The 18,184-nt window shown below is 41.8% G+C and overlaps 1 protein-coding gene across 1 annotated transcript in view; it reads right to left on the bottom strand.

Moving 5' to 3' along the window:
- The window catches only part of DPP6 (dipeptidyl peptidase like 6), a 245,207-nt gene that overhangs the window by 150,554 nt on the left and 76,469 nt on the right, over positions 1 to 18,184 (bottom strand). Inside the window, exons 2-3 of the mRNA XM_027879778.1 lie at positions 16,828 to 16,942; positions 9,330 to 9,428 (exon numbers count right to left, since the gene is read on the bottom strand). Of these exons, the coding sequence (XP_027735579.1) occupies positions 9,330 to 9,428; positions 16,828 to 16,942 (214 nt within the window). The remainder of the gene's footprint in view (positions 1 to 9,329; positions 9,429 to 16,827; positions 16,943 to 18,184) is intronic.

Raw genomic sequence — 18,184 nt, 5'->3', positions numbered from 1 at the left:
AACAAAAAAAACACAACAAAAAAGCAAAACCAAAACCAAAACAACCAAAACCCACAAAACAACAAAAATCCCAAACCAAAATAAAACCTAAAAGTAAGCAAGTTTCCTCCAAGAGAATAGAGGGCACCTAAAGATTGACTGTGTTGAGAAATAAACATCTCTGGAAATCACTGCTGAAGGTACCAGCAGTGTGTAGTAATTGAGATCAGTGGCTTAATAAGAGGTCCAAACACCCTGAAGAGCTCTCCTTCCTCCATCACACAGTTCTCCCCTGAATGTGCTTTTTGCCTAGCATATCCTGAAATTAGGCACCTCATTTCTTCCCTCTGTTTTTTTCCTAGGTGCTCATCTCTTAGGTGCCTCTTTCCCAAAACTTTTCTACCTTCACACAGCCTGCCTGTTAGGAAAACCTTCAGCAAGCTCATGCAAACTCTCATTCTTGACCTTCTTTACCTATAGTTCAAAACTGAGTCTCCCAACTATCTGCTCAGATTTTCTTAGCACTGAAGGGTCTAAATGAAATAAATTTTTTACTCCCTCCCAGAACAACCCTCCGTATGGTGAAACATTGCCAGGCTCCTGGGGAAGGGAGAAGACCATCACCATCTGTCTTGTCCAGCTTGCTCCATCACTCAGGAGTATGGCTTTCCTTGTTTCTCTCCCCCATCTTCCCTGTGTTATACTCTTCTGAAGAGGCAAAGGATAAAAGAATAACTTTATTTTAGTAGAAATTCAACCAGCAGGGCTGCAATTATGACCGTCCTTTTTTTTTAAGGCTTATCACAAACAATTTTTTAATGCTTATTACAAACAATTTTTGTCACAGCAGTTCCCCAGGTGCTAGGACCTCGCCCTTACATACTTCATAGGTGTTAAATGGGGAAGTGCATCTATCAGTGTCACACTGTATCTCTAGCTGTTCACCTGGATTTTTAACTAACACCCACTGAGAGAACACCTAATTCCTCTCACAGTTAAACCCCTGTAAAACCAGCACATTCCCTTCGGCTCTGAGAGCAGCAGGGTTTTGGTTTCAAGCCATTCTGAACACGATGAAAAAAACCCGATCCTTTTTCCAAATGGATTCAAACTGTTCAGCACACAGGCAGAACTGCCACGTGCAGTTCTTTCCTTCCAGCAGCAGAAACACTGCTGCTGTGAGCCACGTCTGCAAAGCCCCCCACAGACACTACTGCTCCTCGTGGCACCGCGATGTTTCCTTCCCACTTCCATCCCTGCTGCTCTCCTTTTTTTTTTCCTTTTAATCAAAAAGCTCCCCACTGTGAAGTGGGTGCTGTTGCAGTACATCTGCCTGGCTGGCAGGTAGAAGGACCTGGCACTGAATTTAGCAGGTTTGCACTCACCACCAGCAATATTGAGCCCAAAAACGCCACGGTGCACCTCAGTGCAACACAGAGTGTGGCGATGGGGAGAAGCAAAGAGGGTAGTTTCCACCTAATTCCCATGGATTTCTACCTCAAATCTACAAACGATTTTAGCACACAATGGAGCCCAAGCTGTTCTAGTTTTCACACACACCTCTTACAGCTTCAAATTATTCCCCAAAACTGCTCCTCGCTGGCATATGTGGTCACACCAGGAGGCACTGCCTGGCTTCTGAGTTACTTTGAAAGAAAAATACTAATTTTAGTGGAGTTGGGATAGACATGGAAATGGGAAATCTGTTAATGACTATAAAAGGTACAGGAAATGAGCCTGCTGGTCTAACGTGAGACTGGGACAGTCGTGTTGCCTTCCAGAAGGAAGCTTATTTTTCCTGCTTTGTTTGAAAAAAATTAGTGGGAACAGAATTAGGCAGATACGGGGAGTAGGTATTAGCAGAACCCAGATAAGTAGAATTGAAGTCTAAGGAATTCTCCTGCCTCTTCCAGCCATTTTGCTTTGCTAATTGTTCCCTTTGATATTATCCTATCATGAATGTATCTTCCAGCTCCTTGTCTTAGGCCATTAAGCCATTTCTCAGGCAGTACTGACTTCCAGAGTAATTTTCACTCTCTGCACAACACCAGCCCCTTCTCCACCTGGAACTCCCCCAAGATCCTCCCTGCTTGTCCAGGTTTCTCCCCTGAGTGACTGCAGCCTGTCCTCCCTGTGCAGCATCACTCTGTCAGTGCCCTCCTCACCACCCGTTCTCTTGCATCTCACTTCTCCCAGGCGACCTTCATGCCACCAGCCCTTTCCCCTGGGCCAGACTCTTCACTCAACCTGGCAAGATGCAGACAAGTAACAAACAGAATGCATTGAATGCCTGAGGCCACTTTTTACTGCACATGGGTTTTTAGATGTTCAGTAGCTAAAGCCATATGTTGGTACCTCAAGAGTACATTCTGACTCAGAGGCTTAACAGCAGCCAGTGACAAGCAGGGGAATGGTTAGAGTTCAGCAGGTTCTGGAGAAATTACTTATAGAGGCTCCTAAATTTAGGGTTAGGCTCTTGACCTCCCCAAGACATCAAACTACTAAAAACCACCACAAACAATCTCCCTATTTGACCATTACAGTATTACTTCTGCTTTTCCAGGGTGTGATAATTTTACCGAACAGGACTTTCTCTAGCATGTTTCTCCTTCTAAATTCAGAAGTTGCTGTACGCACCAAAGAATTTTTTTCTCAGTCCAAGAGCAGCACAAGTGCCTCACCAGCACCCCAGCACTGTGGAGAAATGGGCATTGAGACACTGCCAAAGCCACAGCCCTGTGCTCCTCCCAAGCTTGCTCCTGTAGACTGTGTTAATTTTTAAAAGAGCCAAATTGATTTCTCATTTCATTCTCTTTAGTAGTAATGAATAAAACAGCTACATTGCAGAAATGCTCTGCTCCATAGACTATGTTAAAAAGCTATTACTGTCTTTGGTGAACAGGTTACTGTCACTCCTGGACTCCAGCAGTCTCCCAGGAGCTGAAAGGCAGTAGGGCATCTTCTCTTCAGTGCTCTCAGAGGACAGATACATAGAAATCCCTGAAGAAGATGATTCAGGATGGGATCTAAAACCAAAATTATGGTTCTAATGGTTTTCCCCACTTCTTTCTCAATGTGGCAGTCGTGACAGAGCAAGATCTTTTACCTACTCTGTTTTGGCAACATAGGATGTCACTTTGTGACGGCATTTAGATTAAGAACAGTAATCAACTAGCTCGAAAGTAGAGAGACACTTCCACTGGCACAAACACTACCCAAACCCTCACTTAACCAGCATCTCTATCTTTATGAATCATAACAGAGGATTTCTGAAGGCCACCCCCAGCAAAACCACAACGTGCTAGACCAGAAGAGCCTTCTTAGTCCTTCTCCTGTGTTTTCCTCTGGTCCACATAGCATGTTCTGTAAGTGATGGTGTCTTTATCTCAGCATAAGGTCACCTTTACAAGGTGTCATGAGGTAGGATGTGAGGTTTGGCAGACCATAGCTGTGAGGGGGGCAAGTTTTCTTTGAACCATTAGGACCAGTAAACCATGCATTTCAGCCTTCCTAACACATATTTAAAACACTCTGAAATTAATGAACTAGTATTTCTATTTAACAAGGTGGGCAAATATTGTGATGGAGTAAACCAATTTTCTTTATGCCTTCACCAGATGTGATATTCCAGCTTACATTCATTTAACTTCAGGCAGGAACTGGGACAAACTGCAGTGCCCAAGGAAAACAATTCTTTTCCTTGGACGACAAACAGGAAGATGAGTTTTTCTTTCATGCCAACAGCCCGACCTTGCCAGGGAAAGGCTCCTTCTGCCTTACAATTTGGATGGTCATTTGCAAGTTGTCAGCTGCTCTCTACCACTACCTGACGGGATGCTGTAGTTAGGTGGGAGTCAGCCTCTTCCCCCAAGTAACAACTGAGAGGACAAGAGAAAATGGCCCTGAGTTGTGCCAGGTTTAGCCTGCACATTTGGAAATATTTCTTCATGGAATGTGTAGTCAAGCACTGGAATTGGCTGCTCAGGAAAGTGGTGGAATCACTATCCTTAGAAGAGTTCAACAAACATGTCAGTGTGGTGATTAGGGACATGGTTTAGTGGTGGACTTGGCAGTGCTGGGATAACAGTCGAACTGGATGATCTTAGAGGTCTTTTCTAACCTCAGTTATTCCATGAAGCTTTTGTCCTGCGGAGGAGCAGCCCAGAGAAGCCTGCACTCCAGTCAACCATGCTGTAGCTCTCTAGCAGGGAAATTTTAGTCTTAAGAACTGTCAAAGCAAGCACCTTAACACAAACCTTTTTCACAATGAAAAAATATTAGCACTTACAAACTTCTTAATATCTATGCAAAGTAACCTATAAATAATTCATTTACTCCACACACATCAGCATCATTTGAAATGCATCAGTGCTTTTATCAATACAGCGCGATGGATTTACACTGCAGAGAAGAGGCTTGGGGGCATTTGGACTATCCAAGTATTGTTGATCCAAGCATTATTATTAAAGGTAAACTGAAATAAATTACCTCAGTTACTACACGATGACTTTTTTCAGTGCAGTAAATAAAACTTATTAGTTCTAGGTCATTAAATTCAATATTAGACTTTAAAAGAGCCTAGAGATTCTATGATGTTATTAGCAAAACATGCAACAAAACATATGTGCTTCGGTATTAAAGATAAAAGAATCACTCAATTACATTTAGATATTCATTATTAGTGCATTTTTCAAAGGGAATTCTGAGATAAGAGCCTATCTGCCATTCTCGGAGGCAAACTGGGCACACCATAGTCCTGGCTGTCACTGGATGGCAGGTTTCCAAATAACTGAGCCATTTCTGAAAATGCCATTCAGATCCTTTTGCTAATTTACCCACTATTTCTCTTCACATAGGAATAAATACTATTTTGCCAACATTGCAGGTGAAGTGATTGGGCAGGTACCTTGGAGAGCAGGGCTTGATTTTCACTTTTTTTTTTAAGTTCCTATGACCCCAGACGTGTCTTTTGGTGCCCTGTATCTCAGTGCTCTTCGCTGCTTGACTACACTGTGCTCTTCATTTCAAGCTTTAATCTCCTCATTTGGCTACAACCCCTCTGTAAGGACTGTCTCCCCGTGTCTGGCCAGTGTCTAGCACAAAGAAGATGCACTCCTAATTAAAACCCCCAGTCACTAACATACAGCCCCAAATCCTGACAACAGCCACTGCTAAATACACTCTGTCTTGCAAGATGCCAACAGCAAGGCTGGAAAATATCCTCTAAGAAGTAAGTAATGACGGCACGTTGCTGTCAATCACCGTAACCTCTGTCCATATATTAGAGGCCACTGTTGTGTTTTTCTAACTTGCAACAGCAGCCAAACACTTTCAATGTAGGCAAACTGTGTTTGCCATTAAGTACAAAGACAGAAGATAAGCATGTCTCCACAAGTGGCATATAGGGTTCAGTCTCTACTGTTTCTTTGACACTGGGCATGATGCTCCCTCCCCATGGAGGAATGTTCCCAAGATGCTGGGATCAGATTCACAACTGACAGGAATCACTGCAGCTCAACAGATCCACAAAACCAGCACTCATAACCCAACTGGTTTCTCAGGTCAGGTCTAGGTAATGACTGTGAATTATTGTTTGCAGGAGAAATCAGATGACTGAGCTGCTCTTCAGTACAAAATGACAGCTTGCTTCATCCCGCTTTTTGTCAACCATCACAGGAACATCGCAGCATCCCATTGAGCTTTACAGAAACCTGAGCTAAAATCTGCTGTGAGAGGAATTACAGGAAAAGCCCAGTAATTGTGAAGGTAATTCCAAGGAGCTCACAAGCAGAACTGCTAAGCACTTAGGGACTAGACTAACAAGCAGGCCACCTGTCATATGGGAAAGGGCTAAGAAAAGGCTGGCATGGGACACTCCTGACAGGCTGTGGAGGGGGATATGAAAACAAGTATACACAGTATAAAATAAGCCACTGATTGGAGCTCATATGCATGCTTAGTACATGAACAACATAATTCTAGTTGTACAGGAAAGGGAAGTTCCCAATAGAGGATGGCAATGGAGCAGCGAAAGAGTGTAAGACACCAAGCGATGAGGAGAAGAGCACAGGAAAATGCATGGGATAAATGGGACTGGAAAAGAGACCCAGCTCAGACTCTTTGCACTTGGACTGCAGGGAATGCCTCTTAATCATCAGCACAATATCAAATTCCTCATGCTTCACTGCTTTACACCTACTATAGCATAACAGAGCCCTATCCAACCTGGCCTTGAACACTTCCAGGGATGGATCGTCCACAACTTCTCTGGGCGACTTGTGCCGCTGCCTCACCACCATCATAGTAAAGAATTTCTTCCTAATATCTTATCCAAGCCTATTCTCTTTCAGTTTGAAGCCATTCCACCTTGTCCTGTCACTATATGTTCTATGAATGTGTTGTTCCCCTCTTAGCAGAGTCAATAACAAGAATGGTCAGGGCAGTAGAAGACAGAAGCTAATTAATCAAAATATTCTTTCCTCTCCCTAAACCAATGGATAAAAATGCAAACTGGAATTTGAAATTATAGTGGCATGACAGAAATTTTAAGAGGTTCAAATTTCCAGCTTTGGCACATCTCTCGCCTTGTGCACATAAATTTAACTGCAATTCAAATAAAGAAAGGTGGAAACATATCCACAAATGAGCCACAAGTTGTGACTGAAAGCTAAGAAAAAGCCTGTAGTCTTTACACTGTAGTTATGTCAGTTTTGAGACTGGTTCTTTTTTTTTTTTTAGCTAGCTCCTTTAAAATCAATGGAATGACACAAAGCTATTGATTAGAAATACATTTTTTCTTCACTTGCCCACTGAGAATCGAGAACATGAGCTCATCCCATCAATTTCAGGGAACTTTCAGCATATTTTTGTCACCCTGAATATAAATATTTTATTTATCACTTGCTCTAAGACTCATTCAAGACAAAGGAAAGACCTTGTTCCTTCAGAGTGTTTGAATCAGCCCCTTGCTTACTGGGAAAAACACAAGATATTTTAGTGACTGAACTATTTTGGGTGCAAATCTCTCAGATGATTCAAATACTCCTAAACATGCAGCAGCTTGCTTCATCTTTGACAAGGCCACCAATCTCCTGTCATTTGCAATAATTTAGAGGGAAAGGAAGGAAACAGAGCTTTGAAGAGCCAAGAGGACTAAACTTTGCAGATCTCTGAATGACCACGATATTTGACTGTATAATTAACGGGAGAAGAAGGGGAAGAAGGACACATAACAGGTACCTTTAACAATTGTGTGGATCCCCACAGAGCATCAACTCAGTTTGTGAGCTGATATGAAATTTTAAAATATGCAATTTATTTTTGCTATTCCAGCATTCTTGCTATACTAAGTTAATTACTTTGGCTTTGGCATTTTCAGAGTCTTTCATTTGCATTCTGAAAACTGAGACTAAGAGACCAATAACAAATGTGTGCTTAGGAATCTGGCTACTGGTCTTTTGTCTTGCTTATCAGGGACTTTATCAAGATTTCACCACTTAGCCAGCTAGAGAGAGCTGTGGAAAGCAACTATAATACAGAAAAGCAATTAATGCTGTAAAATGGCTTTGGGTCCTCAGATGATTGACATTGCAGATTAGCATCTTGCACTTAAATGCAAAGTCACCCTTGGGTAAATCTACAGAGTACCTACTGGCTTCATAAAATTCCTCTGGACATATTAAAAGCAGTGCCAGTGATTGCCTGTATCAAAGCAATAGAACAAGTAATTCTAAAATATCTATGTATGTTTGCAGAATATGACTTTGTGTTTCGTACTTTACAAAAACAATATTTGAGTAATTTCAGCTCTGGCAAGGCTGCACTGGAGCCAGTAAGGGGACATGAAAGGATTTTAAAACAATCAAGATCAGACTCTTAATAAAAGTTTATATTGCTTTAACATTTGACCATACTTGGAACAGCACTGGAAATGTTACTTTTTTCACAAAAGATTGCAGTTCTGTGGAAAATAAGCCTTGTATCCACGTAAAGTGATACTCATCAATGGGGGGAATATTATAGCCAGTTCTAGGGTAATACTTTACTCTCTGTTCCTGCAAAAGTTTACTTAATTCATTATTATTCCCTCCACTATGCTTGATTTGCTATGCTCTAGCAAATAAAAAGAAACAGTAGTTAGGATCTCAATAAAACACTTTTTCCTTCATTCAGGCCATTAGGAATACCCATGCTAAAAGATAAAGGATGCTCGACAGAAAATCCTGAACTGCAATGCAGATATTTCTGTTATCATTATTCCCAGAAAACGGTTGCGGGGAGCAGCATTCCCACGGAGAACACAGCCTGAAAAGAGCTCCTGCCCACTGGCAGGTGTGTTTTTGAAGGTGGGCATCATCTGCAGCTGCTTTCCTCTCTACTTGAGTGGGTGGGAGAAATTGCAGCTGGGGAATGTGTTAATTCAGCACTACCCTTTAACACTCTCTCTTTTCATTGCAGGTATTAAAATTGTTCCCAATGGGCACAGCAGACAAGGAAAGCTAAACACAAGGAAGGACTTGATCCAGTTCCCCATTAAATTCAAAATAAAAACTAATAACTTCCATGATAATAGGACTTGGACTGGAACTTACATGAACAGCATACCACAAATCATTTTATTTTTGCCAAAGCTTGTTTTGACTGCAGCAATTTCCTCTGAGAGCTGGAATCTACATCCCCCAAAGTAGCTCCACGCCAGCAAATACAACATCCATTAATTCAAGTATTATTTGGTTTTCCCCTGACTGGAAAATGTAAGGCAGCAGTGGATAAAAAGAGCACATGGCTTGTGTGCAAGCCTCAGCCCAGCTGCTGCTGGACCACTGTTTGCCTGTTGCTTAGCAATGCTTCACCTCCATGCCAGGAAAAAATGTTTTGATGAGGGAATATAAACCTGTGATTTTGTTTATGGTGAAATAATAACTGATGGTGCTCCAACCACTTCTTTCAACCATGCACTAACAACGCTTACTAAGCCCTGGAAGCTCTTTGGGACAAAGGCTGTAGTTTTTAATGCATATCTATGAGCCCACTGGAGAGGCCCAGATAAAAAGTTATAACAGAGCAGTGGTGTTTGCATGTTAAAGAGGAGAAAAACTGGAACATGAATTTGAAGATTTAAAATAGGAATCTGAGGGCATGATTCTGGGCAACCAGCTCCAGCTGCCCTTACTTGAGCAGGGAGTTGGAAAAGGCGATTTCCAGAGGTCCCTTCCAACCCCCACCACAAAATTCTATAATTTCAGAAGCAAAATAAAGAACTGGAGGAATAAAGAAGGAGGCAAAAAATAGATGTGCAGGGGGCAAGGAAGCAAAGCAAAGACACTGCAAAATGCTTATGCCTCACTCACCAGTTATCCATTTAGCCTCTGGGTCATGAATTTTGAAGTCATCACTGAAGAGATCTTCCACTGTTATCTTCTTCTTCTGAGACAAGCTGTTATCTTCAACTGCAGAACATTCAAACCCAAACTGCCATTAGTTCAGCTTTAAAATGTGTCAGAAAGTACAGCAACTGTGAATAGTGCCATGCAAACATCTTATTTGGAAACAGTCCACATTAATCTTTCTGTCACACACAAGTCTCTTCCCATATTTGGTGTTATAAAAGGACCATCTAACTATTCAAAGTATATTAAAGCTACTTTACACTAAAACATTTCTGAAATCATTAGATGCATTTTCAAAAAGCATTTTAAATGGTCAAGTTTTTACAGCTTATATTTTTATTCCCTTAAAAATTGTCACACAGAACCACAGCTGGAAATGTATTTAACTTTATAAGGGCTTATACACATTATTTCAGAAATTCTCAAAAGATTTTCCATAGGAATCAGACTCTTGGTTACAGAAATAAGTCTGATAAGTCTATGAGACATAACCCTAAATCCTTAGGTGTTGCATAGCTGGCCCATACTAGTTTTAACTTTCAGTGTAAGGATATACACCCTCATTTGGAAATGTGGAAATATCAAAGCTGAAAATTTTAGAGAAAAACTAAACCCAACAATTTTGATTATTATATTCCTTCTTTCCTTTCTTCTCATCAAGTGCATTTTTTTTTGTTGTGACAAGCAGCCATCCTCTATGAAGAATTTGTTTTCAACGTTCATTTTTTTCCTGAAATAATATTTTCATGGAAACATTTCAGTCAGCCTTAAATACATTTGCTCTTTCAAAGAAAACATGAGGCTACATTCTGGGTATTTCCACAGCATCTCTCCTCACAACAGTATCCTCATACCTGAGGTCTATTAGCATCCTGCAGCCTTAGCTACCTTGAACATTGTTTAGTGCTGAACTTAAACTGAACACTCATGATTAGAAATGCAGAATCAGACTTTGAAGGCAACTAGTAGAAGAAAAAAAGTCTTCTTTACCATACTAATTTGATACCCCTGGGCTACCTGAAATGACAGAAAACTACCTGTGAACAGTGTTTTGTCCCACTGAAAGGTGTTTCAATACAAACTACCATTTTTACCAAATTAAATTATATTCTTCAATGTTTCTATCTTTCCCAAGTCTGGCTGGGGTTTTCAATGATGCTGCTCAATGTGGCTGCCAAATACCAAAACACATTAATACAAGTCTTCAGCCAAATCCCTCCGTGTGACAGCATTACGCCAAGTTGTTCTGCATAATTTTCTTAATCAAAATGGAAAATACTGGTGACAAGAACCCTGGGAAATGGTTCCAGTTAGTTTTCACCATGGTGCAAGTCCCCAGAACTGGATGCCACGGAGGTCAGGCAGAGCAGAGCAGGAGGTCAGAACCCACAAAGACCCCCGGGGTTACAGCTGTTCCAGGAGCTGCTTCCAAAATGCCACCCTTAGGAACATGGACACCCTCTTCCCCATCATATGAGCATAAGGACAGGCACAAGAAAACCTTTGTGGTGAGATTTGGAAAGGGGCAGGGAGGGAAGCCCTTTTTATTCCCCCTTTTTGTGCAGGATGGAGACAGCCAGGGTGGGAGCTGCATCACCTCTATACCTTCACAGCACTCAAACTCCTCATAAGGGACAACAGGAGGAGGGAAAGGCAGCACCTGAGGTGTGCACATGCAGGAGCCTCCCTGAGGCATCAGGTGAGATTCCCTTACTGTGTCCTTTTGCTGTAAGAGCTGCAATAGGTCCTGTATTAAACCATGGACCACATTAATCTCGGCCATAGAGATGGAGAGAACACAAGTAACTAAACAAATCAATCAATAAATTTTAGTTAAAAAAATCAGACTTGCTTACCTCCCTTCTAACAGGCAGGTAAGTCAGAGTACTGGTCAAGAATGCCTGTTCTATTCCTCTTGCTGTGCTGAGGACATTTATAGAGGAAAAAATGCAATTGTGGGATCTCAGGCAGCCCACCCTGTCCTGTGCACAGGCTCTAAGTGCCTCAGGGTGTCTAAACCAGCTGGTGGACACAAGTTGTGTCCACATCCAGCTGCAGGGACCTTGAGACCTCCTTGGGCTCACAGAAGGGCTGCACTGAGCATGTGCCACCACATTTTGTACATTCATGTCCCCTGCTCCAGCAGACCCAAATGTCAGCAGGGCAGAAGTGCAGGGGGCACAAGGAGTTGTGATCTGAGTGCCAAGTAGAAACTCAGCATCCAAACATCAAAGTTACGTGTTGAGAGAACTGAATGGAAACCATTTTGGTTTTGATTCAACGTTAAAGGCACGACAGGAACCCTTTGTTTCAGTTCACCTGCCTGCACTTCACCCTTGAAGTGAGTGCACCCAGACAAACATGGGCTGAACTGACAAAACCTGGCTCTCCAGAACATAAAAAGAAAAAAGATCCTCCAGAAACCCAGAAAATTCAAACAGAAAAGAACAAGGAGTGGACCTCACCACCTGTTTTGCCTCCTCTCTTTCAAGCTGCTTCTGAACTCCAGTAATGCTCAGAGGCTGCTTGATGGGTCAGAGAGTTTCAGCCACCTTTGGGTGTCCACCTTTCTTTCCATCACCACTGGTGCTCAGCTACAGGCCAACATCAGATGCTTTTCTATACACCTCTTGGGTGCATTGCAGGCAGCTGGGTGTGTGGCCAGCACACCAGGAGCTCCTTCCCCACCTCAGCATACCTGCTTGATCCCTGGGCAGACCTAATCCCTCCTTTCCCCCTGATGACCTCCCTGTGCCCAAAAGGCAGTGGCCAGGCAAGGCAAACAGGCAGCCTTTCTCCCTTCTGTAAAATCCCACCTTTTTGGAACAGCGTATAATATACATTTATATATAACTACTGTGAACAAACAAATTTCTATCCTGCAGAGCTGGTCAAAGGACATTTCCTTGCTCTTCCTGAGTATCAGAAGTCCTACAAAGCTTTCTAGGCAATGCATTTGACTGTCTGACAGCATGTTGTGAATTAATGCTTGGTACCATCTCTGAAAAATGTTTCCTATGGATTTTGCAAAAATTTTAATGAGCATTTGGGTGTACTTTCTTTTATTCATCTAAAGGTCAGATTTGAAAGGAGAAAACTTGATGTATATCTCAACAAAGCTTCAAATATCAGGAACAGATGTGCAAAAAGTCCTTGTTTGCCTCCATTTCCAAACAGAGGGGATGAGAAAGCAGCCTCTGCCCAAGCAAAATGTCTAATGGAATTAGAGGAAGGCTTTATTCTACTAAAAATTTCTGTACGCTGGGTCATCTTTTCAGCTTTGCTAGTGTGTGTATGCACAAACATGCACATTTATAAAGTTTTGCATGGCTTTATATAAATGCACACAGAACAGCGCCTGGATGGGACCTGTACAGGTGCCATATGCTGCAACAAGTGAGCAGCCACCAATTAGGGAAGGCTCAGACCCACTTTGGTATCATTTGCATAAACAGTTTCACGTTTTTCAAAGGTGGGTAGAATGGCAGGACTCACACACACATGAAATCAGAGAACCTCAGCGTAGGTAATTGTGCAACTGTTCTTTAATTACACTGTAGTGTAATTAAATGTAAATTTTCACACTTACTGCTTATTTTGAGAATGTTGTTCTAGAATACTAAAGGATATATGAATCATGGAAATGCTGAAATGTTTTCAGGATTTTGTAAAATAAGACATAAGCATTAGCTAGCAATAAAGCACTGCTACAGTAATGACCATGTCTGATTTATGCAAGGACCATGATTCCAGGTTATGAGCTAATCCTGAAGGAGGGTGAGTGACCTGCCCCTGAGAAATCCATACCAGTACAGATTTTAGCCCTTCTGCAGCTGAATCAAGAGTTAAAACCTTTAAAGATCTGGGCTGATTCGAAGAAGAATCTTGAAGAAATATACAAATCCATTTTTCCCCCAATTATTAAATACCTTAATCATTATCTGTCCTGCTAAGCAAATCTTCCCCATCTCCCACTTTACCAGTTGTTCTTGACTTTGCAGAAGATTGCCCAGGACATTACCCAAGTTTCCACAGTATTGGTGCAAGTTAAGGGTCCAGTTAAGCAATTTACTTTGTCTGAACATAGACTACTTGTCTGCATGCTGCAATCTAAACCATATATAACCCAAATTACTTTCTGTAGGCATTGCATGATCTTCAGCACTGGGTTTAGAGCATCTCTGCATTTCATGCTCTGGTACTGCACTGCAAAACAGGCCTTTAAACCAACACCAAAACACTCAGAGAAGAATGGTTTCCCAGCCAGAAAGAGGGCTGAGATAGATGGAAACCAGAAATTCAGAGGTAAAATGCAAAAGGTTATTTGTACTGGTAGCACAGTGTCAGGCTGGACTCTAACATCATCAGAAGGAAGACTTAAAAATGGTTGAAGTATTCTCAAGCACTGTGTTCTGCCTAAGCCAGACTGCATTACCCCCTTCGAGACATTTGCAGCGAAGGATGGGTGTGTGTGTGTGTGTGTTTGTTTGTATGTTTTGGTTTGGGATTGTTTGTTTTTTTTCCTGAAGTCACTCTCCTACATAGCAGCTCCCCCCATGAACATCCATAAAACTGCTTCACCTCCTTTCTTCACTGTTCTCCCATCCCTTCCTTGCCTCTTGTTCAAGTATCCATCACTTAATTTTCAGTTTGGCTACCAGAAGATAAACATTTCTCCTTCCAGAGAACTATTTTATGGCAGGGAACCACAAACTGCTTCTCCTTTTGGACAGGCTCCTCCACCTTCCTCACTGCTTCCTTGTTGGGACCTGCTATCCCCAGTCAGGATTAGCAATGTGATATTTTTATGTTTCTCAAATCAGCCTCGATGTCTCATTTAGCACTGGTTGGTGGGAAATGCCCGTGAAATGAGCCTTCCATTCCCTTCTGCCACAGCACATCCTTGTAACAAGTTCCAGGGCCAGTGGCTCAAAAGAAGACTGAACTGTGCTGCTGCCAAGCCACAGCAGCAACCTAAGCTCTCTAATTTACCCTTGGCAGAGTCTCATCATGAAGCACTCTGGATCCATAATAAAAACAGGAGCAGTACTGAGCCCAGCGTTTTTGTCTTTGCATGTAGGACACAGTTCTGAAACATCAACAGGGCAAGAACCAACCCAAGCCCTGTTTGCCAGCAGATCAGGTAATTAGAAATCTCAAAAAACATGAATGGAAATTTTAGCATAGAAAAAGACTTTGCATATTTCTAAGTTTTAAGCATGGAAAATCTCTCAACAGTTTTATTTGGAGCTGTTGCTGATTACATACTGAAAACTGTGTGATTTATGTGTGTGCATATATAACCCAAAGGGAGAATATCTCTGTTTATGCACACACAAATATAAATGCACAAATACATTTGGGAATTTTATTTATAACTAATTGTGACTATTTCATATTCCCACTTCACACTACGTAAAATAGAAGGTCATTGTAATAAATGATATTTACTTGTATCTTCCTAAATTAGAGAACAATAACGACAGGGTCTCAGTGCTCACTACACCTTCTCTGTCTAGACACTTACCTGGACAACAGCACTACAGTATCTATAGTCATAACAGTCATTATAGTGGATTTTATGAGTGGTTTTCTCTGTGGGAGTAGGAGAAGTCCCAAATGAGGTTTATAATGCAGCCCAGAATTTAAACCAGAGCGGCTAAGTCCTCACCACATGCCATTCTGAATATTCTCCCAAGGAAATTGTCATTACAGGTGGTTTTGTAAGACGAAAGACTTGTGACTTCAACCATATTTAAGTCTGTACAGGTATGTTACCCTTCTCCCCATGTATGCATTATATGGAACCCTGCTTTTGATAGAAGTGGCACCCGTGGTCCCATCTATGCAGGGCTGTAGCCTCCAGACAGCTTCTTGAGGTATGGGCTTAGGAATCTAAGCTTTAGTGTGCATCTTTAAAAAGTCTGAGACTGCATTTCTGTAACAGTAAAGGAGACATCCCCTCTAATAAGTTGTGCCTGATGTGAGTATAGTCCATGCACCGTTCCTCAAGACATCTCAGAGATGAACAGCACTGTCCAAAGGTGCTGAATTCCAACACCAGCAAAATTAATTTAATAAATGATCCTTATTAAGTTTAAGCTTAATTCATTTCATTACATAATTACTCTGGCATTACTATGTGCTACTTACATTTACATTGAAAAGTTCTGGGTAACATGAAATAAACTGAATATGGCATGAAAATAAATAACCAAAAGGATAATGTAATGATTTTTTCACTCATTTTCAAATTAACCTAATGCAATCCTGTATTGTTTGATTTGTCACTGTCTCCAGTTCACATAGCAAGATTGTGGGATAAGAATTGTGTGAGGGAAGATGGCCCACACCAGCTGGACTGCATGTCAGTTCACACGTAATGAGCTGGAAATTTCTGCCACACAACTTCCATCCCGTTTTTCCACTTCACCACTCTGTTCTCTTCCATTTCTTACGGTTTCATTTCTCCATTGCCTCCATTCTCCCCCTCAGCTCAGAGCTCTCTGTCCTGCTGTTCCCTAGATTCTGTCACTCACAGAAACTCATCCAAGGAGGAGCCCCTTTTCTTCTCCCCTACATCCTACTGAAGGGGACCTTCGCCTTCTCCTGTGTTTTGTACCTCCTCACCCTTTCTGGCACTGAATCCTCTTTTCTATGTCTTCTGTCTCACTTTGTTTGTCATTTCTTATTCAGTTCACAATCTTACCAGAGCTGGGAAAGCACCTTATTTTGACTCCCTAAGTAGGCATGGAAATTTACAGGGCTGTATAAATATATAATAATCAGTAACCATAATGACACAGCATTAAAATTCAAGCCTACAACCTCAGCACCTAGTAGAAGAGAAGTAATTTACAGAGGTTACGTGCACAGAACTTTGCTGAAACTTGGTAAGGGGATTAACTTAAAGAATTCCTGATTGGGTAGTTACTAATTATTTGCCGTGGTTAAGCGTTATCTGGTACATCATTATCTGACATTGTTTTGTAAACACCATGGTCTGAACTGAAAATCAATCCAGCTAAACGGGACAGGATTTAGGTGCCAAGGCAAAGGCATCTCATGCCATTTTAGACGGTCTAGGATGTGCCACTCCACTGGCAACTGCTGCTCCACATAGATATGGATTTCAGGAGTTCCTACATCCTGACTGACTGCCTTGTGTGGGTGTCTCCCCTACCCTGGAACATTCAAAATGACACTCCCCATCTAAGCTTAGACTCTCAAGTTCCAGGCTTGTATCCTCAGCTCAGCAGCCTTGATTTTGAATTGAAATGTAAAACTCTCCAACAATCTTCCTAAGAAAGGCCTTGAACTCAGCATCACATCAAGATAAAGACAGGAAGAAGCATTCCTTTGATGCTGACTTTTTAGTCAGTTTGCAACCCCTTTACTCTTGGAAGTGTAAAATTACAGAAGAAAAACAGAATGGGAGTGAGTTAAAGGTTATAAATACCTGGTGTCAGGAGTATAACAGAGGTGACAATCAGGGAGCAGATAACGAGAATAACAAGTAAGGCAATTGCAATTCCTTTCCAGTTTCTTTGAGGAGGATTACTCCCCACCAGCTCCTAGAAACATCAAAAGAAAACGGACATTTAGAAAGGTCACTCAGAAAAGGAGGCAAGCAGCAGAATCCACACAGTAAGGTATGTCCTCAGAACTGCACCCTGTGACCGTGCTGGGTGAAGCCCATGAGCCAAATACAACCCATGCTGTTACAGTACGTTGTGGCAATAACTGGATCCATCCCAAGTCATTACACAATGAAGAAATGCAATGTACCCACAGGGTGCTCAGTAGTAAAACCCACACTCCCCCTCTTCTCTTGACACGTGGGCACCAGCTGCCCAACCCAGCACTCATCCGAACTCACTTATCAACACCGACTTCCTACCAACCCTCATTAAGTCTGGGAAAAAGGAGCTTTATAGTAACTTCCAAGAGACTTTTATAACAAGATGTCAGAGAAGAATACAGGAAGATAAATAATTCACAGGGGCATGCATGGAGATAAAAATCAATAAGGATACCCCCACGGTGAACTTTTCTGCCTTCCCAGAAAACACCACATCTCCTCAGGGCATGAGGAGTGCATTCCTAGGCTGGTGGGTCTGAGGAATTGGAGACAGGCTTCTCGTCTGGCATATACTTTAGATTTAATCACATCCTTAAAACTTTATACTAAAAGCTCCATCACCATTCCCTGATTAGCTTTGACTTCTCTGTGGCTGCACCATATGTTCTGTCTGCGATGTGCACAGCACCCCTGCCCTCGAGACTTGAGGGGTTTATGAAGTGCTGCGTTCGCGTTCACAAGATCTTAAATATTTATTGCACTTTATCCCTTTCATGCTTTTTGCTGGATTCCCCTTAGCATTTTGCACTACATGTGATTTCACGCAAGCGCTGAAGCACCCCCAGGAACGGTATGAAATACCAGTGCACTCCAGTTTCCTGGAAGGCTGAAAGCACTTAAAGGATCTGGCTTCACAGCCAGAACAACTCTGGATGCTCCTCCTCCTAGTCGACCTCATCTACTGAGGATTTTTGCCTCATTTCCTTTATTATGAGGGATGGTGTGTCTAAGACAGAGCTGCTGGAACTTCTTTAAAAGTCTGTTGGGTTTTTTTCTATTTTAAATTTTTCATGAAACCAAATAACTTTGTAATAGATTAGTTCTTCTGTAATTCAGAGCTTGTTTCACTTACTGGAACTTTTTCTTTTACACAGCAACAAGACTAGAACAAGACTAGAACAAGACTGAGGTCCAGGAAGCCTCACAGATTTGATTTCAGAAGATGCTGAAAAAT

Source organism: Empidonax traillii, unplaced genomic scaffold (genome assembly GCF_003031625.1).
Source record: "Empidonax traillii isolate 1590-97213 ecotype Southwest subspecies unplaced genomic scaffold, ASM303162v1 scaffold58:size1836614, whole genome shotgun sequence".
Lineage (NCBI taxonomy): Eukaryota > Metazoa > Chordata > Aves > Passeriformes > Tyrannidae > Empidonax > Empidonax traillii.
Note: the sequence above shows the minus strand (reverse complement) of the source record. Positions and strands in the feature narration are given on the sequence as shown.